Source organism: Taudactylus pleione, unplaced genomic scaffold, assembly GCF_031769625.1.
Source record: "Taudactylus pleione unplaced genomic scaffold, aTauple2 ptg000103l, whole genome shotgun sequence".
In the NCBI taxonomy this organism is placed as follows: Eukaryota; Metazoa; Chordata; class Amphibia; order Anura; family Myobatrachidae; genus Taudactylus; species Taudactylus pleione.
Window position 1 is genome coordinate 5676157 of NW_028284505.1, and position 25701 is coordinate 5701857.

The window sequence follows — 25701 nt, forward strand, 5'->3', positions numbered from 1 at the left end:
GTGGGACTACATATCCCAGCATGCCTTGCCACAGTTTTGGCATGCCCTAATAGCAAAACTGTGGCACTGCATGCTGGGATGTGTAGTTCCGCTGCAGCTGGCGGGCCCGAGTTAGACACCACAGGGCTACAAAATGGTAGCTAGAAGCTGATTGGCTGCTACGGGTAACGCCCCCACTTGTCTTCCTTAGAGGAACCTTCCCACCACAACATGGGCTCTCCAGTCCCCGGCGTGATCTGCGACACCGCGCATGCGCCGCCCCCGGCCCCGCGTCACGATGACGTCCCCCGCCCCGCCCTCTCCTCCCCGCGGCTGTAGTCTCCCAGGCTTAGCGTCCTCCAGATCTCGCGAGAGCGGCTGTGTAAGATGGCCGCCGCTGCTGCTGCGCTCTCCGTGAGAGGGGGAATGTGAGGCGCCCGCTCCCTGCTCACCCGGTGTCGGAACTGACGGGCCGGAACCGCATGTCCGGGGCCTGTCCCCGCCTTCCCGTCCTGCGTCGCTCACCTCCGCCGCCCCGATGACCGGGGAGAAGATCCGCTCCCTCCGCCGGGACCACAAGCCGTGCAAGGACGAGGAGCTGCTGGAGCCCGATGAGGAGGCCACGGCCGGGGGGGGGGGGCGGCGGCACCTTCACCCGGGGCGGCAAGAACAAGAGCGGCAAGGGCTTCCCCAACCACCGGCTGATCCGGCCCCCCTCCCAGCCGGCCCTGACCGACGGGGAGTCCGAGCCCGGCACCCACTACCCCGTGCACGAGTGCGTCTTCAAGGGCGACATCCGCCGGCTGTCCTCCCTCATCCGGAGCCACAGCATCAGCCAGAAGGACAGCCACGGTCAGTGCCTCGCACCTCACCCCGCTGTCAGTCATGTGAGGAGGTTCTGCAGCAGCTGCGCCTCACTGTAGTGTCTTGAGAGCCCTGCGGTGCCGGGGCCAGCTGCCTGGGGAGGGCTGCAGTAACATTACAAGAGCGGGTGTGTGTGTGTATATGTGTGTGTGTATATATAATATATATATATATATATATATATATATACACACACACACCCACCCAGTGTCAGTATTGTGGCAGCACTCCAAGGGGATTTTTCACAACAAGCCAAACAAAAGTTATTGGTGCTGTTTGGCTTGTTGTGAAAAGTCCCCTTGGAGTGCTGCCACAATACGGTCTATGGATGGGTCAGCTTGTATTACCCCTGGATGTGCACCCGGGCGCCTGCTTTGAATAGAGTTAGTGCCGGGCTAAAACTGGATGGAGATATATATATATATTTTAGCATGCCGGAGGCCCAACCCGGGACCAAAGGTAGGCGCCGGAATATATTGTAGTCTGTCCCATCTCCATCATGCGCAGGGGGCAACTGGTGTAGAACATGTCCAAATTCCTAGTGTGCGTATATTGCAAGGTAGCAGGGTCCGGCACTCCAAATAATGAAGAATACTTGTCCTGGTGCCCTCACAAATAAATGACATCCAATACAGAGGTGCGGCACTCGCCTCTATTGGATGTCGTTTGTTATCCTGATAACTGTGCCGATTAAAGATCACTGAAATATGTGTGTGTGTGTATATATATATATATATATATATATATGTGTGTATGTGTGTGTGTGTATATATATATATATATATATATATATATATATATATATACACACACACACCACCCACATGTCATTCCAGGCAGCATTCACTGCCCTTGAGTGTGAGTGACAGGTTGTTTCCTCCTCTTAGAGCCAGGGCTGCATGATGTTGAGGTGCAGGAGAACTCACCTGAACAGCACCTGATGTGGGCAGCCAGTAACTGTTCCTCTCCGCCATGCATCCCTGACATGTACGTCCTGTAACCCCAGTGCTCAGATGGTCTTTCACCAACCCTGCGCTCTTCCCTCCCTCATGCTGCCAGGTGGTATGACTGGCACTGTGTGCGCGTTAAGAGACGCAGGTGGGAGAGGCGTTTGGCTAGCTGTGAGGTTCCGTAGCAGCCTTGCCTGTTAAGTTTCTGACTGATGTGTAGACGCTGAGCGGGTGGTAACGTACAGATTGGTGCACTCCTGTCTTCATCGCCAAGAAGACATAACGCACAAGGCTACTATGGAACCTCTGTTTGGAAGAGGACATAGACAGAACGCCGACCACGTGGGCGCTGTGATGGTGGGAAGACAAAATGACAGGTGGGTATGGAGAGCAAATCTTCAGTGTTGCTAATATATGGTACTATATAGCTATGTATACTTATGTCATATGTATGTGTGTGTATATGTGTATGTAATATTATGCAGTGTTTACTGAACACTAAATGGTTGTAACCACTCCTTAGTGAGTCATGTAATAGCTTTCCAGGTTCCCTCTTACATCTGACAGGTATAGATGTTGTCACATCCACGACTTGCTAAGCTGAAGCTAATTATTCCTGAGCCCTGCACCTTCCCAGGAATCCTGCTATGGCATGTTCTGATAACGATCATAATCGTCACTGATTAACCAGATGATAGGCGCCAGTCATAACTGTTGATACTTGAAATATTTTTCTTATCACTAGTATCTGCGTGGGACCTTCGGGCGCAGTTAATGGGATAGCTACGCCCCTCATAATCGGGCAGCAACAAGTATGCGCGTTCCTATTTCTAGAAGGGACAATAATTGAGGCTCCCATGTCGCACACCTCCGTACAGCCCAATCTCGTTCTTCTCACGCTGCTTTCCTTTCAAGGCTTTTCCATGTCCTTACTCCCTCCCTCTCTCTCATTCCTGCCTTCTATCTGTATCCTTTCCCCCCACTGCATTTTGGTAACTAGTACATTGCTCATTAATATTCCTCTCAATGTTATGCTGTACAAGGTTCCAAATGTTACTATAGTCCATGTTTTACCGATGTGTTTTTATCCGCCCGTCCTTTTTCTGATGTATGGACGCTCCATTACTGGTGGCGACGCCGACTGTGCCGCATAGCAGCATCATCTGGTCTCTTAGGGGTATATTTACTAAAGTGCGGGTTTTTAGAAGTGGAGTTGTTGCCCATAGCAACCAATCAAATTTGACTTATTTATCTAGCACCTTCTCTAGAAGATAATGGCTAGAATCTGGTTGCTATGGGCAACAACTCCACTACAAAAATCCCGCACTTTAGTAAATATAACACTTAGTGTCTAGGTGCTTAGGATTTGTTGCAATCAAGTTGGTATAAATTTGCACAGCGTTACGAGGCGAGATGTATGGCGCAGCTCACTCTTATTGGTCCACGGTATTTTTCCTGGTTAGTATCTAAGTGGCACACAACAGCTGCATGCCATGTCAGCGTTAGTGTGCAGGGTACTCGGGCATTGTCGCAATTGTGGTGCAAATAAGACAGAATTTCTACAAAACTGTGGCTGATCCAATGGCGCTGCTTATATGCGTTTTCTGAGGTGCACAGAATGGAGCCAATTGGCGCAATTTGAGAATAAGCTGTGGACACATCTGTATGCACAATATGTCTCTAGCGTTCCCACTAGGCTGTTTTAGCGGGGCGCGGCACCCTGCCCTCCTTCTGGAGGGCAAAAAGCTCCCTGCCCTCACAGCCTGCGGGTGCCGTCCTCACCCACTGGACGCAGTGTCCCGCGGGTGGAGAAACGTGCGGTGACCCGGTCACCGCCGGAGAATAGACGCCGGGTGCAAGCGCCCGGCGTCTATTCTCCCTTTCTGCAGCTCTTGGGGGCTGCCCGGCGTGTCCGTAAGTGCCGGGCACCCACCAAGTATGACGAAAAGGGGACTCGTCTTATAGACACGCCCCCTTTTTATGACCACACCCCTTTTTGGTCGCGCGCGCCGAAGGTGCGCGCACAAGGTTGCCCTCTCTAGCTCCGGCGGCAGCTAGAGTGAACACTATGTCTCATACTACTGATGCCATACATCCTTATTTACTGCCTTACTCCTAATAAGCTGCAGCAGGGGTCAGGGAACTTTATTTACCTTTTACCCCAAAATATATTTAGATACGCCAACGTTACCCCCTTGATTTGAAAGGAAGGAAATCATATAGTAGTGCCCCCATATAATTCACCTGTAGTGCCACTTGTACAAAAAAATAAACACCTTAATCCCCGATCCTGCATCCGCCGCCGTCCTGTCCGCCCAGCTGCTCCTTGGAACTATATGAGAGACGCCATGACGTCTCTCCCATAGTGCGCATGGAGAGAGGCGGAAGCTGGAGTTCAGAAGAGAACTCCAGCTTCCGGCTAACGCGACGCTGCAGGGAAGGAGCCGGGCGCCCGCTGGTAATAACATCTCAGCGGGCGTCCGGCTTAGAGCTCCCTGCAGCACAGCCGGGCATGCATATGAATCATTCTATATTATAAAATGATTCATATGCATGCCCGGCTCTCCGTCCATTACCCCCAGGAATTTCATTTTTACCTTGTGGGGTAATTTATCCCTGTTCCCCGACCACTGAGCTACAGGTTGAGTCTCCCATATCTAAAATGCTTGGGACCAGAAGTATTTTGGAAATCGTTTTTCCCTGTATTTTGGAATATGAGCATACCATAATGAGAGATCTTGGGAATGGGACCCAAATCTAAACACAGAATGCATTTCTTTCATATACACCTTATACACACAGCCTGAAGGTAATTTTATACAATATTTTTAATAATTTTGTGCGTTAAACAAAGTTTATCTTGAACCATCAAAAAGCAAAGGTTCTACTATCTGTCACACTCAAAAATTCTGTATGTCGGAATATCCCGTATTTCTAAATATTTGGATATGGGAGACTCTACGTATTAAGAAAAATAAGCATCTGGCTGTGGATCCCAAGGTGGGGGGGGGGGGGTAGAGCTTGTATGAGGGGATTGCTTAGCTGGTCTTTGCCAGTCTTTGTGCCAGGTTACCACACTGTAAATATGATGATCTGGCTACTAGATTCTTGCTTTATGTTTCTATAGGTGAGGTTGAGATCCTCTTGTTCTATGGAAGCAGTGTTCGCTTCAATGCTGGTTTCACTTATAATATTTTGGACAGCTAATCAGGATTTCATCCCCTTAAGCAATAAGTTGATGTTACGGGGGGGGGGGGGGGATAGGGATTCAGTTCAGAGCGATGTTCGGCTGCGCACATTACCACTTAAAACGGTAGCCAAGCATTGTTAATGTTCCTTTTACACCTGTATGGGGTCTTAGGGAATACTATCAATGTTACAGAGTGCCTTCGCCCAAATGTTCGGGGGGCATGTCACAGTCATCATGCTTCTGTTGCATTTTTAACAATTAGGCCTGTATTCAATTAGACGCGAAAAGTCAGAAACTTTTCACCTATTGTACTTTCCGCCGCATTCGCCTGTTTGAGATGCAAATTCTCAGTATGTGTTTCCCTGAGATTCGCCGTATTCAATTGCAGAACAGGCGAAAACGCAAATAGGCGAATGCATAACAGGCGGAAAGTACTGAATAGATTGGGGGAATCAGTCTGTACCCCAAAGTAAGACGCACTGACACTGGTAATCATTACAGATGTGTGCTAATAGCCCAAATAAATGTACTTTGTGTCCGTAAGTTGTGTTAAAAGCTTTCTAGATGCATATTTGTGAAAGTGGTGAAGAATTATATAAACCAGTATTTTTTGGTGAAAATAAATCGTCCAGTCAATTTGGGGTACTTGAAAACGTGCGCTAGCATATTATTATGTTTCTAAAGTGCACTTTTAAGAAATGTGAAAAATCCACCTGCTGCATGCACCTGCACTCCTAAACACACCTGCTGCATGCACCTGCACTCCTAAACACACCTGCTGCATGCACCTGCACTCCTAAGCACACCTGCTGCATGCACCTGCACTCCTAAGCACACCTGCTGCATGCACCTGCACTCCTAAGCACACCTGCTGCATGCACCTGCACTCCTAAGCACACCTGCTGCATGCACCTGCACTCCTAAGCACACCTGCTGCATGCACCTGCACTCCTAAGCACACCTGCTGCATGCACCTGCACTCCTAAGCACACCTGCTGCATGCACCTGCACTCCTAAGCACACCTGCTGCATGCACCTGCACTCCTAAGCACACCTGCTGCATGCACCTGCACTCCTAAGCACACCTGCTGCATGCACCTGCACTCCTAAGCACACCTGCTGCATGCACCTGCACTCCTAAGCACACCTGCTGCATGCACCTGCACTCCTAAGCACACCTGCTGCATGCACCTGCACTCCTAAGCACACCTGCTGCATGCACCTGCACTCCTAAGCACACCTGCTGCATGCACCTGCACTCCTAAGCACACCTGCTGCATGCACCTGCACTCCTAAGCACACCTGCTGCATGCACCTGCACTCCTAAGCACACCTGCTGCATGCACCTGCACTCCTAAGCACACCTGCTGCATGCACCTGCACTCCTAAGCACACCTGCCCCATCCATACAGCCCCCCAAGAAACCTATTTCGCTACTTTTTTATCCTTGTCCCCTCACTTTTTCATTTTCGCCCCAAAAAATTACGGCTTGGGGGGGGACACCCAAAGGGTTTTGAATCAAATACCCACATTTGCACCCCAAAATATTTTTGCATGTTTTTTTCCGCCTGCCATTCAGTGGAGAAACTTTTCCGCCTGTTCCAGTGCATTAATTTTCCGCTTAGGCGAAAAGCGGCAATAGGCGAAACTGTTTAGCGGATTTCGGCTTTTCGTGTGTGATTGAATCCGGCCCTAGGTGGTTCTTTCAGCCAGTAAGTTTATTTTTTAGGGGGAAATTCAAATGACTTTTTTTTTTTTTTTTTTTTCTTCACGTCCGCAGCTCCCTTCTAAACTGATGGGGGTTATTCAGCTTGTGCTGCTGGGCGCGACTGCTACCGGTGCCCATTACTTACCACTGATATCTGCTCTCAGCCTCCTGAGTAGCGAGCAGAAATATGACCAAAGTAGGGTTTTTGGGCACCTTAACCTAATCATGTCCCTGGCATTTTGAGTTGAAATCTGCGATAAGTGATGGGCACCACTGCATTCAAACCCAGCGGTATAAACAATTGCATAACTCCTATCATAATTTGACGGGAGCTGCGGCTTCTAAAAGAACAGTTGAATTCCCTTCTGTTGGGCATATTTACTAAAGTGCAGGTTTTTAGAAGTGGAGATGTTGCCCATAGCAACCAACCAGATTCTAGCTATTATCTTCTAGAAGGTGCTAGATAAATAAGTAGAATCTGGTTGCTATGGGCAACAACTCCACTTCTAAAACCCAGAATTTAGTACATATTACCCCTTAGAGTCTTTTGTCACCAACCTCTTCCAACGCTCAGCCAGCAGTACACAGAACGACGGCGTACACAGACATATCGCTGGTACACACTTAGTGTTCACTCTAGCTCCGGCGTGAGGCAGGGCACCGGAGCTAGAGAGGGCACGTTCGTGCGCGCGGCGTAGGCGCGCGTGCAACCGAGAAAGGGGTGTGGTCAACGAAAAGGGGGCGTGTCTATAAGACGCGTCCCCTTTTCGTCACTCTTGGGGGCGTGCCCGGCACTTACGGACACGCCGGGCAGCCCCCAAGCCCTGCAGACAGGGAGAATAGATGCCGGGCGCATCCGCCCGGCGTCTATTCTCCAGCGGTGACCGGGTCACCGCACATTTCTTCACCCGCGGGACACTGCGACCCGCCGGTGAAGACTGCTCCCGCAGGCTATTAGGGCAGGGAGCATTTTGCCTTCCAGAAGGAGGGCAGGGCGCCGCGCCCCGCTAGAACAGCCTAGCGGGAACGCTACACACTGGCCGACAGGGGCACGATAGATTGGCCGATCAATTGATTGGCCAATATATAGGCCAGTGTGTACCCGCCATAAGGTAGAATAGATGAAGGTCATTTTCGGGAATACACGTCTTTTCTATCTGTTAAGCCGTGAAACGACAGTACGATTACAACATCGTAATCGTACAGTCGATCCTCTTCCCCTGTTGTGGCTACACTGAACGATATGTTGTTCAGTGCAAGCACCCTCCCTCATCCCTGAACATGGCCAATCTGTCGTTATTGGCAGATTGACCGTCATGTTCAGGCTATGCATCGCTGGTTGTTTCCCACCTTAAACTGCACGATTAATGAGCGATTGAACGATTATGATGTCGTAATCCTTCACTCATTTATATCTGCAAGTGGATATGCAGCTTTACTGGTAGGTAGGATGCTAGAATAGGTTTGCAGGGACTTGTAGTTCCACAACAGCTGAAGACCCCCAATTGCCCACTGTATGGTTCTGATGATTACACAATGCATTTTTGTTTCATGGTCAGAGGTGAAGGAAGATATAAGTGCCGCTGTAGTGATTACAGAGCAGAACTTGGCAAGGTTGGTCGCTAGCTCGGAGAACCTGCTGAGACACTGGTACGTGTTATAGGGTAGCTGACATTGAGAAGTAGAATAGGAATTTACTGCCAAAGCCTGCAGATTAATGCACTTGGTTTACAAAAATCCAAGAAGGAAAGGCCAAAACTAATAGCATTATAATGTGACAGGAAAACATTAATAGTAGGGAGGTCTGAAATAGTTTCTCTAGTGCAGAAAAGTTGTATAATGCTACTACTGCCAGATGACCTAGGAAGAAACAGATTTTACAGGAACCTTATCTGTTTAAAGACAAAGGAGAGTTGGAAGTAAACGTCATCTTCCCTTATTGCACATTCATAAGTATCCAAGTGTATGTAAGCCTCAGTGTTCTGAGAGAACAAGCTTTCTCTTTCATCCACTAGGGGACACTGGAGGTGCTTAGGCTGGGGGGGGGGGGGGGGGTATAGAGGCGCGGATAACTGGAGCTGGCACTTTAAATAATTTAGTAGTGTGAAGCTCCTCCCCCTCTATGCCCCACCAGCCCTCAGTTTAGAAAATGTGCCCTTGGAGCTGGTCACAACCTGCTGTGCTCCAGCAAGCCACATCATTTATTTCTTTTATTTCATATATATTTTAGTTTTTTTTCTTATTTTAAGACAGCCTTCATGTGAGTGCTGTTCAGAAGGAGAAACGGGGAGCCGTCCGGAGAGGGAGCGCAGTGAGTATGAATCACATGCACATCCCCCGTCTCCTGTCCCGCGGCCAGCGCTGGCTTCAGAGAGCGCGATAGTGTAATTAATGAGCAGCGCTATCTCCCCTCTCCCCGCTGGGTGGCGGGGCTAACCAAGTCTCTAGACACCCTGGTACAGGTTATGGGTACAGTGGTGCCTGCACCCTCCACCTCCTACCAAAGACCGACACAAAAGCGTACTCTGGCGACTGTTCTCCAATCAGAAGAGTTGGACGAAGAATTCCTCGCTACGGAGGAAACAGAAGGGGAATTGGAGGAAGCGTTACAGGACGCTTCCCCTCAAGAATTAGAGTACACTTCTCCCGGGGTGGAATCTCTAATTTTGGCGGTCAGATAAGTTCTGAATCTACCTGAGGATGTACTACCTGCATCCCAGGAGTGTGAATTATTTCATGAACAACCAAAGAGCTCTGCGGTTTTCTGTTCTCACAGCAACTTCAACAGCAGCTCTCAGTGGCCTGGAAGCAACCGGATAAACGGTTCCAAATTCCGCGCCGGTTTCCGTCTAGCTATCCTTTTCCATCATCCATGATGGAAAAGTGGGAAACACCACCTCCAGTAGATTCGTCAGTCTCCCGTCTCTCTAAGAAAACAGCACTCCCAGTACCGGGAGCTACAATACTAAAAGATCCTTCGGATCGTAAGTTGGAGACAACGCTAAAATCAATTTATACTGCAGTGGGTGCTCACCTTAGACCCACCCTTGTTACCGCTTGGGTTAACAAGGCACTGGTCGGCTGGGCTGACCAGTCGATTACTGGTTTGGACTCTGGTACCTCCAGAGCAGAGTTACGTCTACTAGCAGAACACATCCGTGAGTCTGCAATTTACCAGGGAGAAGCTTCGAAAGATAAAAGTCAGATTAGTGCTCGCATATCTGCTTCTGCTATTTCGGGCCGCAGAGCCCTCTGGTTGCGCGCTTGGCAAGCGGACGCAGAATCCAAGCGTGCGGTGGAGGGTTTACCTTTCACTGGCGATATGCTGTTTGGCCCGGAACTGGACAAATGGATATCCCAGGCCACGGGGGGTAAGTCTACCTTCCTCCCGTCGGTTGCTCCAGCTCCCAGAAGACCTTACAATGGACCTTCGTTTCATTCCTTTCGTGCACCATATTCCTTTCGTGGTAGAGCCAGAGGTGCTCCCACGCAACATAGAGGTGGCAGAGGTAGAGGTCGTCCACACCCTGTTGCACGTAGACCAGAGCCTAAACCAGCGGAAAAGCAGGTGGCATGACAGTCTTCCATCCCACCTGGGACCTCCTGCAGTGGGAGCCTGCCTGCAAAACTTTCAACAGGTTTGGAACCAGACCTCTACAGAACCGTGGATCCGCAGGCTAATTTCCCTGGGGTACCGAATAGACTTCGAAGTCCCCCCTCCACCTCGGTTCTTCACCACAAGTCTGCCAATGCCTGCAAGCAAGGCCAAGGTTTTACAGGAGGCTATCCAGTCTCTAGTAGTATCATCTGTACTAGTTCCGGTTCCGGAGCATCAGAGAGGTTTGGGGTTTTACTCGAACCTGTTTGTAGTACCAAAACCAGATGGCTCGGTCAGGCCCATCTTAAACCTCAAGTCTTTGAACCTGTATCTGAAGATTTATCGCTTCAAAATGGAGTCTCTGCAGTCAGTCATAGCGAGCTTGGAACCAGGGGAGTTGCTATTATCCCTGTATATCAAGGATGCCTATCTCCATGTCCCCATTTGGGAACCTCACCAGGCTTTTCTGCGTTTCGCCATATTGAAGGATCATTATCAGTTTCGGGCATTGCCGTTCGGGTTATCCTCACCTCCCCGCGTCTTCACCAAACTCATGTCAGTCATTATCGCTCTGCTTCGGTCATCAGGAGTGAACATAATCCCTTATTTGGACGACCTGTTACTCAAGGCTTCATCGGTATCTCTTCTATCAAATCAGGCCTTACTGACATGTCAGACCCTAATCCAACACTGTTGGATAATCAACTTCAAGAAATCAAATCTCAATCCGTCCCAGAAACTTCTGTTTCTGGGCATGATCTTGGATACGGCCTCACAACGGGTTTTTCTTCCAATAGACATGGCCCGGGATATCCGGTTGTTAGTTCAGCTGGTCCTCAGAACAAGGAAGGTGTCCCTGCTTCTTTGTCTGCGTCTCTTGGGGAAGATGGTAGCAGCTTTCGAGGCACTACAGTTCGGCCGGTTCCACTCCAGGGTGTTTCAGTTGGACCTGCTAGCACAGGGGTCAGGGTCTCATCTGCTTCTTCATCGACAGATCCGTCTGAGCCCGGTTACCAGAGTGGCCCTTCTTTGGTGGACACAATCCAACAATCTGTTAGCGGGCAGAAGATTCGGAGTGTGGGACTGGATCATCGTAACAACGGATGCCAGCCTTCGAGGATGGGGAGCAGTAGTCCTCGTTATCACTTTCAGGGTCGATGGTCCCCTCTAGAACAGAAGTGGCCCATAAACGTGTTGGAACTCAGAGTGATTTACAATGCTCTGATAGAGGCAACAGACTTTCTAAAGGCTCGTACGGTAAGAGTTCAGTCCGACAACGCGACGGCCGTCGCTTACATCAACCGCCAAGGAGGGACTCGGAGTCGCATGGCTATGTGGGATGTAACTCAGATCCTTCGGTGGGCCGACAGGATATGCATCCCAGGGAATGGAAGCTTCATCCAGAGGTGTTCAACGCACTGATACGTCGATGGGGATGTCCTCAGGTGGCCCTCATGGCGTCACGATTGAATCGTCAGCTCCCAGTATACGTCTCAAGAACTCGGGATCCGCAGGTGGAAGCGGTAGACGCCCTGACAAGTCCGTGGATCTACGACTTCGTTTACCTTTTTCCTCCAATTCCGCTTCTTCTAAAAAGGATAAAACAAGAATCAGCCTCTGTAATTCTCGTAGCTCCGAACTGGCCTCGGAGAAGTTGGTTCTCGGGCCTTCGGTCCCTATTGTCAGACGATCCGTGGCCCCTTCCTCTACGCCCTGATCTTCGACAGCAGGGTCCATTCGTACACCCCAACTTGGCACAACTGCGTTTAACGGGGTGGCTCTTGAAACCGATATCCTAAGACGCAGGGGCATCCCAGACGTGGTTATTCCCACCATGCTACGCGCCAGGAAGCCAGTTTCGGCTGCGCATTATCATCGCATCTGGCGTGCTTATATCTCATGGTGTTCCAGTCGGGGTCTTCCGTCTAGAATTTTTCGGTTGTCCAGGTTTCTGCTTTTCCTTCAGACGGGTCTGGATTCTGGCCTTCGGCAGGGAACTCTAAAGGTGCAGGTTTCTGCCCTCTCCATTTTCTTTCAAAGAAAATTGGCCCTCATTCCTGAGGTGCAGACGTTTTTTTCAAGAGGTCTTGCGCGTGCAGCCTCCTTTTGTACCACCGATACCTCCCTGGGACCTAAACTTGGTGCTTCTGTTTCTTCAGTCGCCCATGTTTGAACCTTTGGAGGAGGTCGATCTTTAAGTACTTGTCTTGGAAGACTGTCCTCCTCCTGGCTCTCACTTCGGCTCGTAGAGTTTCGGAATTGGGTGCTCTGTCCTGTAAGCCACCTTACCTTGTGTTTCATGCTGATGGGGCGGAACTCCGGACGGTAGCCACCTTCCTTAACAATTGTGCCGTGCGGCTACTTGGTCTTCAGTTCACACGTTTGTCAGGTTTTACGAATTTGATACGTTTGCTACTTCGGCATCCCGTTTTGGCCGCCTTGTTCTGCAGGCGCCGCAGAGCGCTCCCGCCCGTGAGGAAAACTTTGGAACGTCCCCAGCGTAAGCACCTCCAGTGTCCCCTAGTGGATGAAAGAGAAAATGGGATTTTGGTACCTACCGGTAAATCCTTTTCTCTGATTCCACAGGGGACACTGGACGCCCACCTCTGCACTCTTAGCCTGCCTGTTCGGCTCGTTCCATATGTTGGATGCTTCTGTCATGTGTGTTCTTCTCACCTTTTTATTTTGTTTACTCCGCTTGTTCTCCATCTCCTCTTGGTTTTCATTTTCTAAACTGAGGGCTGGTGGGACATAGAGGGGGAGGAGCTTCACACTTCTAAACTATTTAAAGTGCCAGCTCCAGTTATCCATGCCTCTATACCCGCCTGATCGGGATGCCGGGCGCCTGTCTCCTGGCGTCGGGAAAATGTCAGGTGTCTACATCTAGACGCCCGGCATCTCACCCTCGCCGGGATATGACAGTCGAGAAGCCGGCTGTCGATATTAAGGCAGCCGGTTTCCCGATTGCACCCCAGATGTTGATCAGACGATGACCGTTTCTGCCGTCATTCTTGTACCCTGCAGTATATGAGCATTAGTTTGAGCGCCAAAGTGCCCGATATTCCAAATGAAGCCGCACACGTACAGCCTAACATTACATAGATTGGGCTGTTTTCCTGTGAGCCGAATTGCTGGATCAGATTGTAAATTGACACCTTGATTTTGGAACTGAAAGTCGCTCACGGTTTCCCCATAAGGAAACATTATTGTGCGCCCTGCGGTGGAGACAAACGTGCTGTAGAACAAACCTGGGAGCTAGATTCGCTCTAATTATAGCTATTTATAGAAACGATTCACAAGATGTACTATAGTATCACGGCCTCATATAGACGATGGTGCCATTGTGATAGTGTTTGGGTGCTGGTAGTGGCACCCTACAATGTGCATTTTATATTGCAGCCCCTTAGGGGTGCGCTGGAAAATTCAAGATGGCAGCCTACTGTATGTATGGGAATTGTGGGCACTGCACATCCGATACCATGTTCTTCCTAGAAATTACCCAAAGCCGGGCACAAGAAAAACGGAAAATACAAATTCCTTTCTATAGAATCTAAATGGCGATATGCATTGGCCACTTGCCCTAATGTGAGTGTGGCCTCTGGCTCAGAATGATAGTGGCGTCCTGTAGCTTACATTAATGGGGTCTCTATAGCCCATGTCTGAGTTCTTCTCTTTATGGACTGTCCTGAGTATGGCGCCAACTCTCCTGATGCTATAGGAGCTGCAAAGGCTCTACATTCCGACTGGGGCTTGTACTCCCTTAGTGGTGCCTAACCCTAACCTCCCCCCGATGGTGCCTAACCTCCAACCGGTGGTGCCTAAGCTCCCCTTCCTGCACCCTAAACCAAATCTTCCCGCTGGGCGGTCCCAAACCTCCCCCTGGTGGTGCCTAAATCCCCCTCCCTTCCCCTAGCCTAACTCTCCCCGGGGCTTGCCTAACCCTAATCAACACTGGGGGGCCCTAAACCTAACCTCCCCCCGCAGCAAACTGTCCACGCTTACCTTCATTCGAGATTCTGCCTGGCGGGATGTCTGCGCCTATCCTTACTCCCAAGTCGGGCTTTTCGTATCTGGATTCTGGCGGCCGGCATTCCAGGTGCCGGTAACCTAACTACATCCCGTCCTAGCGTATTGTGCAGGGGGTTGGGCATACTGGAAAGTTACCTGTTCGGGCCGTTACCAGCTGGCGCTACATTTGTTTGCAAAACCAATGCAGCAAAGCGATTAGCAAATTAGTGCAAATATTGCGTGTTTACCCTGGTGTTTTGTTTGCAATTCACATGTGCTAGAACGTTGTTTCATATGCGCTGGTCACATTTGCAAATGAATCCACAGCACAAGCGGCACATAGCTCTTTCCATTCAAAAAGTATTTTTATTTACTGGGGTTCCCAGAATGTCCTCTGCATGTAGAAATCACTTAAGAGTATTAAGGGAGAACACTGCGTTCACCAATTTATTCATCAGAAAATAACTTTTTTTTTTTTTTTTTTTAATTTACCGGTATATGAAATTGATAATGTGAGGGTAAACCACAACGAACGACGTGACCCGCTCGGCACTGAGCCCTGCTGCAGAACATTTATTTTACATTGACAAAAATCATCAACTTTCTATGTGCATGTACCATGCAGTTAGCTAGCACGATTTTATTTTAAATCCAGTGTAGTTTTATGTGGGATGATGAGTTTGTTATAAGGTTGCTGTCCTTTGTAAGTGCACTGAAGAGGTTCTGCTGATGTGATGCCTAATTGCCCTCTTCCACTGCGGTCAAATAAAGGAGGTTATATTCTGGCCCGTCCATGTCCATTAAAACTTTGCCCCTGTTTTACAGCGCATGGAGCAGAGAGATACGTCCCTCCTGCGGAAACCCGCTGCTCGCACACAGCGAATGCATACATTTTATGGGCAGACCAACATTCAGGCTGTCCATTCACTGGAAGCAAGTGATCTAATTGAGGCACAAAAGTGCCGCATGCCTTGGTGAGGTCACTGATGCATTCGTATACATTGTATTTACAGCCAGCTTCCGGATTTCTCTGTACACCCATTAAAGCGCCTACAAAGGCCGCAGAAGAAGACGAGAAATTCTGTTTTATTTTTGGCCGCATTTTCCTATTTATTTGGAATTAATCACCGTGTGCAACCTCCTTTTATTTCCCTTCTGTTCATTCACAAAAGCACTTGCTGGCTGGGTGCAGAGCCATACTGTGTCATTCACTTACATCAATGCTGCTATTTTTATACTGCTCAAAATGTTTTTTATAATAATCTGGGCATACGTTCACATAACTGAATAGATGAACACTTCGCTGTTACCATTATTCGTTTTATTTTTACTAATTAAGTTCTGCGCGTCCACATTTTGTTTTACCCCATAGAGAAAACGGGCAATTAGATGCCTCTTAAGTCGTTAATGTGAAGTATGCCGTAGAGAGATCTCTAAATGAATACGTAATGAATGTTACTGGCAGATCTCCCTGCACGGAAGGTCACTCCATCATCGCAGCTTAGATCAGGCAGGAAATGAGGTTATTTTATTTATTTTTCTCATGTGAACGTAGACTTACAGTAACCCATCTGCTGTTGGTTAACGTCACACTCCATACGTGTTTCAGTTTGTAAGATGAGTACCTTTGTGCCAAATGGTCTTTCTCCAAATTATATTAAATTAAAAAATTTAATAATTGAAAAAAAAAAAAAAAAATTTTTCCGTTAAATATATTTAATTTTCTTCGTATAAAGCGTGTAAATGGGGGTGGATTGAAGCTTTGTAGGGAGTGTTCTACGTTTTTATAATGGTGTTGGAACACTATAAAAATAGCTAAAACAATATTTTGGTATGCCATGTAGATGTATTGCCATAGTAGAGTTACAGAACATGTAAACCAGCCATTTCATGGTGTTTCACGCTCCCTCCTCCTTCAAATGACATTGATGCTTTTAAGTGGTCAGGGATTTCCCAGCCGGCTGTGTGATTCTGACTGTAAAGGGACCTAACCCCCTCCAAACACACACGCACCCCAGCAAAGCTTCAGTGCCATCGTTCTGAATTTAAATGGCTTTCTGCACCTGACTCCTCCCCCCTCCTATGCATGAAATGACGCATGGCATTTGGGAATTGCTGACAGGAAGGGGAGGGATAAGACCTGTTAATACCTTTATAGCAGAAAACAATGTTACCCATATTGTACCAGCTAATGCCTTATAATCACTGGCATTTTTTTTAAATGTGCTTTACAACTTCACCTAATGGGTCAGACCTTGGAAACCATTGTTTCTAATAAAGCACTCATTGGTTTTCCTTCCATTGTAGTAGCTGTTTTTGGAATGCGATTTTGTTTTGTTTTGTTTCGTCCCTCCTGGATTTAAACACATTGTGCGGAATTCAATTATTTTCATCCCCTATCGCGCTCGACGGAGCTATTCTATTCCTGCTCCTGTCGGGCGCGATCAGCAGCCAACGCTACATTTCAGCTCGCAGCCCCTGGGGGATGAGAGCTGAAATGTGCGAAAAGTGACATGTTTGGGTGCCCAATCACTTTTCGCGATCGCGCCCAGCACTTTGGTCGGGTTTAGCTGCTTTACGCGGCTAAACCTGACCTCTATGGGCGCGATCAGCGTGAAATTCTGGCACAATTGATGAGCGGCCCGCGATCTCCTGTCACTTTAGACGGGAGATGCGGGCCGCGAAATCAATTGAATTCCGCCCATAGTGACCTTTATAACGGTTGTTAGAATTCCAGTGGTTGAGGATTTATGTAGGGAAATGTAGCACAGCAGAGGCTTGAGATGTGTTTAATATTTCACACATTGTAGCTGCTCCTATTGCATTTGGGCCTGATCTCGTGATTCTATGACCCTTCCAGAGTTCTGATTGGTCTACAGGTTGTCCTATCCCTGTAATGCTCTAGTTACAGAATCTTTCTAAGCGCAACTTAAGTGGGTCGATTCAATTGAAAGCGAATTAAATAGCGCCAGGAGGGAGCTCCCGGAACTATTCAATTCTGCGCGCTGTTTGGTCGGGGAATGCCCGTTCTCGCGCCTTAAACAGGGTGTTTAGGCGCAAGAACAGGAATTCTCCGACTAAACTTCCCAGGGCGATGCTGTTTCCGCTATGCTAAGGGCAGAAAAGTGGATCGTGCCTTTTGTCGGAGAAGAAATCCTTAACAGCACGCAGGATTGAATAGCTCCGGGTGCTCCCTCCCGGCGCTATTTAATTTGCGTTCATTTGAATAGAGCCCATTATTTCTTACAACGGTAATATAATACAACATGTATATATAGGAGTTCACAAACAGTGTATACAATGTTGCAACCCTGTTTTATAGTAACATAACACGGTCTGAGGAACTGAACGGGATTAAAATGCCGGCAGTTCAAATCCCGACAGCGGATGCCCGACATGAGGAGATCCCGACTGGGGTAGGTAAGTATACTAACCCTCCCTTAGTGGTGCCTGACCCTAAACCCCCCCCCAATTAGTGCTTAACGCCACGCCTAAGGGTGCCTAAGCCTAATACCCCCTCCCCGCATCCTAAATCTAACCCTCCCGCGGGGGTACCTAACCCCCCCCTCCTATGGATGTCTAACCCTAATCTCCCCCCACCCCGTGGCTAACACTAAAGGCGCACCAGGACTTAGAAGTGGCAGTCCACTGTCCATTTGGTTTCTTCTCTGTATATAATATCTAAGCCGCCTGCTTATAGACCTATTTAATCAAACCAGCTATTTTATTTGTGCTGTTCACTTTAAGTTTTCCCGTGCAGGCTTAGCACATGAAGCGTCACTTACTGTCTATATATAAATATTTCAGGTGCAGGAAAGTAAAGTGCTGTTTAAAGTTTTATTAGAACAACTTGCGTGTTTGCTGCCCTAGATCTGCCATCCTCGATGTGCAGCTAGCCCCCATAGGCTTTCATGCTTTCTTCAACAGATTTCTTTCATTTCCTTTACGAGTTTTGACCCGTTAATTTGGGCTCCATGATGCCAAAATGTCTGCGTATGTCATGGATTACTTGCTAGTCTTTCATCTGCATGTGACGTTGGATCGCGCTCTGCAAGTCACTAGCAGAGAAGCCTAATTAGTCTGCCTCCTTTTATTATAGCCCCCGCAAGTAAATAACTTCAATCTAACGTTTATATAATATGTAACCTCTTATAGATAATACCAGAAGATTGGAGCCAGAGATTCACCAGTTGTAATAATTCACAAATTATTTTCCGCCATTCTGCTCTCAGCCCCTAAATTGGTTGCCGGTATTTTGCCATATTTAATCTACAATAAGGCAATCCACAAGTCTACACCAACATACATATCTACTCTTATCTCAAAATACAGCATCTCCCAGCTCGACCCCCCCCCCCCCCTCCGCTCTTTTCCAGATTTGCATCTCTAATCCACACTCATTGGGGGCGATTCAATGCAATGTTGAATAGTGCCCGGATCTGTTCGATTGTCCCCATCGCGCTCTGTCAAAGTACTGGCCGCGGTGCTGTAAGGAACGATGCACTTCAGGAGGGTGCAAGCAGAAATCTTCTAGTACTAGGTTAACAGCACAGCCAATTGAATAGCTCCAGGGACTCATTCCCAGACTATTCAACGTCACACTGAATTGATTCACCCCCTTTAACTGCTCACTTTCACTGTTACAGGACTGTATTCAGGCTGCACTGACTCTCCTGCCACATGCAAGAAGCGTTTCCTCTAGACTTCTAACCTTTAAAGTGTTCCCTGAAAACCTCTCCAAGCAGCTAATCAAATTTCGGAACCTACCACATAATCTTTGTCAATATTCTACCCAATTACTCTACCTCCATTCTACACAGTTCATACAAAACTTACATGTGTTCTTTGTACACTGACCTAGGCCCTCATTCAGAGCCGCTCGTTAGCGGCAGTACGCTCGTTCCGAGCGATGTTTGCACATCTGCGCATGCGTACGGTTTTAGTACGCATGCGCGAACCAGTCAGTGCGGCCAAAAATCGTTTGTACGCTATATAGCGAGTGCCTGCTATTTTGAGTGACAGGAGGAGGCGTATGTGGGTGGTAACAGGGGAAGGTGCTTGAAAACGGGGAGTGGAGATCCAAACGCAGGCGTGCTTAAAGGTCAAAACGGGCGTATTATGGGTGTGCATAATTAATACAGCAGCGTCATTGACCACGTCACTGGGTTATTTTATAGCCAGAACTGCTCGCAAATTTGTGGTAGCAAACACCAACCACAAGAATAGCGAGCAGTTCATACGCTGGTCGATGTACTCGATTAATCTAATAAATAGCGGATATGACGTAGGATGCGAGCTGCCAGGGGGCGTTTTTAACAAATAAACGAGCGTATGTTTTGCTCGCTCGTTCAGACTTAGAGGCGTGAACAAACTACAATTTGCGAACGGATCATTTGAATAGCCACCCCTTGTTTTTGAACGAACGACCGCAAATAGCGAACGGCTCTGAATCAGGCCCCTAGTGTTCATTCTAGGTCAGGCAGGGCACCCGACCTAGAGAAAAAGCACTTCTGCGTGCACCAGGAAAAGGGGGCGTGACTCTTGGGGGGCATACCCGGCACTTACGGACATGCCGGGCAGCCTCCAAGCACTGCAGTCACTGTGAATGGATGCCGGGCGCATTTGGCTGGCAACCATTCACCGGCGGTGACCTCTGCACCGCCGTTTTTCTCACCTACGGGACACTGCTGCCTGCGGGAGGGGACAAAACCCACAGGCTGTTTCAGCGGGGTGCAGCGCCAGAGGGCAGGGTGCTTTCTGCCCTTTAGAAATAGGGCAGGGCGCGGCGCCTTGCTGAAACAGCCTAGCGGGAGCGCTACTGACCTCTTACCTCTCTGTTATTACCCAGTCTGGTTTTTTACTTTTTGGTTTCCAATTGTAAAGCACAATGGAATATGATAGTGCTATTTAAATAAATGATGATTATGATAAGTCATCTTCTTCTGACATAACCATTTTACTGACTGGTTATGAGGGGCTTTTAGTGTTGGTTGAGGTTCCAATCCTAAATGAAGTGTGCTGATTGTCGTTAATTCATATATTTTGTGTGGACTTTCAGCTGCGTAGTTATAACAAACAGTATTATACATACTAAAATCTCATTCTGTATGTATTCTAAAACTTTTGATCTAATTTTTGGAGTTTTTCTAATGGGGATGGGTACGGGATGCTGGCGGTCTAAATCCCAACGCCGACATACCGACAGGGTTAGGATACCGACACCTGTCGGTCGATATCCTAACCCTCCCTCCTCGGGAACCTAAACTCTGCCCTCCCCGCACCGTAAACCTATCCCTCCCTACCCCTTTAGTGCCTAACCATCTTGGGGCACGTTGCCAGCAAATAAATTCTTTCGTAAGTGAGAGAATTTCAAATGTAACTTATACTACTAGCCTCCCTCCTTTGAATATATCACAGATGTACGGTTGGCCATTGGTGGGTTAACAATCGATGGTACCGTTGGTGGCAAACCCCAATGGTATGAAACATCGACTGTTTCTGCCACAGATGATCAACCCTGTTCTTTTAATTAGCGGGCCAATCAGAGGTTGGTCAAATGGAGGGGGTGATGCTAGACTCCAAGTCCCCGCGGCAGGGAGTAAGAAATAAAACAAAACATTGCAGGGATCTGTTTATTTATGGTGGAGAACCATGGCAAAACCATCGGGCACCAATCAACCACACGATGGTGTGAGCAGTAGGGTGGATTTTATGTCCAGGAATTAAAAGTAAACTAGATGCTGAAGGCACACGAAACCTGGCTATAGGACTTGGAATGGAGTTCGCCTCCATACATTGTGTAGGCAACCTGTGGCACTCCAACTGCTGTGGAACTATAACTCCCAGCTAGGGGTGAGCGGGTTCGGTTTTACTCGGATCTTTTTATTGGCTATCGCCTATCATGTGTTTTGGATCGCCAATAGAATAAATCCGAATTTGCGGTAAAGTGGCGATAAGAACCGAGTAAAACCGAGCCTGCACATCCCTACTCCCAGCATACCCTGCCACAATTTTTCTGTTAGTACATGCTCAAACTGTGGCAGGGCATGCTGCGATGTATAGTTCCACAGGTTGCCTCCCTCTCGTGTAGTATAAGAGGCAGTCTCTTCCGTCGGCTGCACTAACTACCTCGTAGTATATGGACAGCCTAACAGTCCAGGTTTTATGGTAATCCTTACTTTAGCACAGGTGACTTGATGATGAGTAGCTCAGTCATTTTGATGTAACATCTGTATGCAAGCATGGATATCCTTACAGCCTGGACTGTTCGGCAGGCCTTGGAGGAAAATGCTGGTCTAGCAAAATCCTGGGGTGCGGCTGTAACAGACATGTAGTTCAGGGATGGGGAACCTCAGGTCCGGGGGCCTTATATATATCAAAATGGCCCTCGACAGAAGAAAGGTTCCCCACCCCTGATGTAGACCAATCAAAACCTACGTTTCCTGGGCATCACTACATGTAGCATATTAGCGGCGGATGAGATCTCTCTCTAGGGGGTGATGCACAATATTCTGGGTGACCTCACTTATCTGGGTGAATCCACCTACTGGAAAATTACAGCTATGGCAAAGCCTTGATAATTCCAGCATCCAGGTCCTGAATTTGTGTATGGTAAGGGTCTCACAGTAGCGGTCCCCAACAGTTTGCTCTTTAAAGAAGGTTTATTCTCCATTCATAAATTGTATCAAATTAATTTAATCCCTTTACTTTGAGGTTAGGGTGTTTGTTGTTTTTTTAAATAAAACCACAGAACTGGTAACTGTATGGAGTAGAATCCACAGTGTATTATAAATCTGAGTTTGTATTGTGTTGACATTATATAAATGATGAGATAGTCGGCTATATAGCCCGGAGATGTTTGCTGTATGGTCTCCCAGCTGAAGTGACTCACCCCCATCATTTCCTTCTCTTATAGGCAACTCTCCATTACACCTCGCTGTGATGTTGGGCAATAAGGGTAAGTTGTCTGAAAACTAGTAGTATTTCTCATGTAGAGACCACTAACTCAGCAGCACAAAGCTCGAGGCCATTAATCCGAAGAGATCTCGCTTTTCCTACCTCCATCGGCTTCTAGCTTACGCTGTTGCTTGTTGTGATCTGGCTGTCCGGCTACCCAACCAATGTATCTGTTGTTTTCTTCTCGGTTAAGGTACAGGATTGAATTGCGTGTGACCAAACCTACACCGTGTACATTGTAAGGGTTTATACCACAGAATCCTCATTCCCAGACTGTAATCTGAACTTAACTACAAATGATTTGTCACTTATGTGCTTGGAACAGTTTTCCAAGATGATTCCCTTTTGCATCACAATTCTCACACACTGGTTTTACTGTAAGCAGTGACCTGCATATTACACCATGCCCTTCCCAGCACAGTTGTTGGCACAGGAGCCCCGTGAGGCCAATCCCGTAGACCAGTACAGAATGCAGTGACCAGTGTACTCACGCAAAAACCATTGTAACAATAAGGCTTTTGTTGATACACTAGCATTCAGTCAGCATGGTATATGCACAAAGAGCTGCTATCGGAGGAATCGAAGAAACTGCAAGGGTTAAACATAACTTATACCCCTATTACACGCCAAACCTGGGTCACACCTGGGATTTTGTCACTGGTCCATCCTGGGTGAGATCTCTTTCACACTGGCGGCCCCACCACGGCTTACTGATGATCGCTCAACTTTTAATTTATTGATGGTTCTTCACAAATCAGCCTGATTTTCATTTACTGCCTTTTTGTAGAATGCGCACATCTTCTCCTGGCGCACAACGCTCCTGTGAAGGTGAAAAACGCTCAGGGCTGGAGCCCCCTGGCCGAGGCCATCAGCTACGGAGACAGACAGATGAGTAAGCATCTTGCCTCCTATTCCGTTTTTACAGGTCATCAGTCTCCTCATCTTTGGGTTTCTTTGACTATAAACTAAGGAGACAGGAACTATTCATGCCAAGGCTGATTGTCTTTTAAATGCTGATCGTGATATAATGGCTTGTCGGGGCCTGTCTGCTTCCCAGAGAGCAGCAATGGCCTCGCTTTACTGTGCAATATAATGATGTCACTGGCAGTAATCTCATGGGTGACGCATTCAGCTTCCACCCCAATTCTGTGTGTGTGTGTGTGTATGTATATATATATGTATATATTAATATTATAATATATTTTTTATTACCAGTTATTTATATAGCGCACACATTTTCCGCAGCGCTTTACAGAGAATATTTTGCCATTCACATCAGTCCCTGCCCCAGTGGAGCTTACACTCTATATTCCCAATCACACACACACATACACACTAGGGGTAATTTTGTTAGGAGCCAATTAACCTACCAGTATATTTTTGGAGTGTGAGAGGAAACCGGAGCACCCGGAGGAAACCCACGCAAGCACAGGGAGAATATACAAACTCCACACAGGGCCGTAGTGGGTATCGAACTATATATATATTTATTATACACACACACCCCTCTCCCCAAGAGGGTGCCAGTTGTGTAATATTTTAGAAAATAGACTAAATTATATATTTTTTTCAATTAATTTGTGTACATTGATGCCTTTTTTTTTTTCATGTATATCACAAGCCTTCCGTCAGTTTACAACCTTCATACTTAACTGTCCGATGTCCCATGGAGTAGTGCTACAGAAAACTCCTGGAAAATTACCGCTGCATGCGCAGTAGGAAAATTATCGCTGCATGTGCAGTAGGAAAATGGCGCCGTGCCGTTTTCACGGTGAACTGCGCACTCGCAGTAGACTCGGTGCACTCTAGTACCCGGAGTCTACTGCTGCTGTCAGTACGCTGATGGCAGCCAGTAACCCCATTCCCCCTCAGTAACTGGCTGTGATGATAGTACAGTGACCGTGCAGTAACCCCATTCCCCCTCAGTAACTGGCTGTGATGATAGTACAGTGACCATGCAGTAACCCCATTCCCCCTCAGTACCTGGCTGTGATGATAGTACAGTGACCATGCAGTAACCCCATTCCCCCTCAGTACCTGGCTGTGATGATAGTACAGTGACCATGCAGTAACCCCATTCCCCCTCAGTACCTGGCTGTGATGATAGTACAGTGACCGTGCAGTAACCACATTCCCCCTCAGTACCTGGCTGTGATGATAGTACAGTGACCGTGCAGTAACCACATTCCCCCTCAGTACCTGGCTGTGATGATAGTACAGTGACCATGCAGTAACCCCATTCCCCCTCAGTAACTGGCTGTGATGATAGTACAGTGACCGTGCAGTAACCCCATTCCCCCTCAGTAACTGGCTGTGATGATAGTACAGTGACCGTGCAGTAACCCCATTCCCCCTCAGTACCTGGCTGTGATGATAGTACAGTGACCGTGCAGTAACCCCATTCCCCCTCAGTACCTGGCTGTGATGATAGTACAGTGACCGTGCAGTAACCCCATTCCCCCTCAGTAACTGGCTGTGATGATAGTACAGTGACCATGCAGTAACCCCATTCCCCCTCAGTACCTGGCTGTGATGATAGTACAGTGACCGTGCAGTAACCCCATTCCCCCTCAGTAACTGGCTGTGATGATAGTACAGTGACCGTGCAGTAACCCCATTCCCCCTCAGTAACTGGCTGTGATGATAGTACAGTGACCGTGCAGTAACCCCATTCCCCCTCAGTAACTGGCTGTGATGATAGTACAGTGACCGTGCAGTAACCCCATTCCCCCTCAGTAACTGGCTGTGATGATAGTACAGTGACCGTGCAGTAACCCCATTCCCCCTCAGTACCTGGCTGTGATGATAGTACAGTGACCGTGCAGTAACCCCATTCCCCCTCAGTACCTGGCTGTGATGATAGTACAGTGACCGTGCAGTAACCCCATTCCCCCTCAGTACCTGGCTGTGATGATAGTACAGTGACCATGTAGTAACCCCATTCCCCCTCAGTAACTGGCTGTGATGATAGTACAGTAACCCCATTCCCCCTCAGTAACTGGCTGTGATGATAGTGCAGTAACCCCATTCCCCCTCAGTACCTGGCTGTGATGATAGTACAGTGACCGTGCAGTAACCCCATTCCCCCTCAGTACCTGGCTGTGATGATAGTACAGTGACCATGTAGTAACCCCATTCCCCCTCAGTAACTGGCTGTGATGATAGTACAGTGACCGTGCAGTAACCCCATTCCCCCTCAGTACCTGGCTGTGATGATAGTACAGTGACTGTGCAGTAACCCCATTCCCCCTCAGTACCTGGCTGTGATGATAGTACAGTGACCATGTAGTAACCCCATTCCCCCTCAGTAACTGGCTGTGATGATAGTACAGTAACCCCATTCCCCCTCAGTAACTGGCTGTGATGATAGTGCAGTAACCCCATTCCCCCTCAGTACCTGGCTGTGATGATAGTGCAGTAACCCCATTCCCCCTCAGTACCTGGCTGT

The 25701-nt window shown here is 48.1% G+C and overlaps 1 protein-coding gene across 1 annotated transcript; it reads left to right on the forward strand.

Annotated features, from left to right (window-relative positions):
* The first annotated feature begins 318 nt into the window (after positions 1–318).
* Positions 319–23222, forward strand: LOC148525605 (ankyrin repeat domain-containing protein 13C-like). Its single transcript, XM_088470756.1, has 3 exons — positions 319–831; positions 22213–22254; positions 23041–23222. Exons 1-3 carry the CDS (start codon positions 591–593, stop codon positions 23220–23222), a joined length of 465 nt encoding a protein of 154 aa, XP_088326882.1. The 5' UTR covers positions 319–590.
* Positions 23223–25701: the final 2479 nt, after the last annotated feature.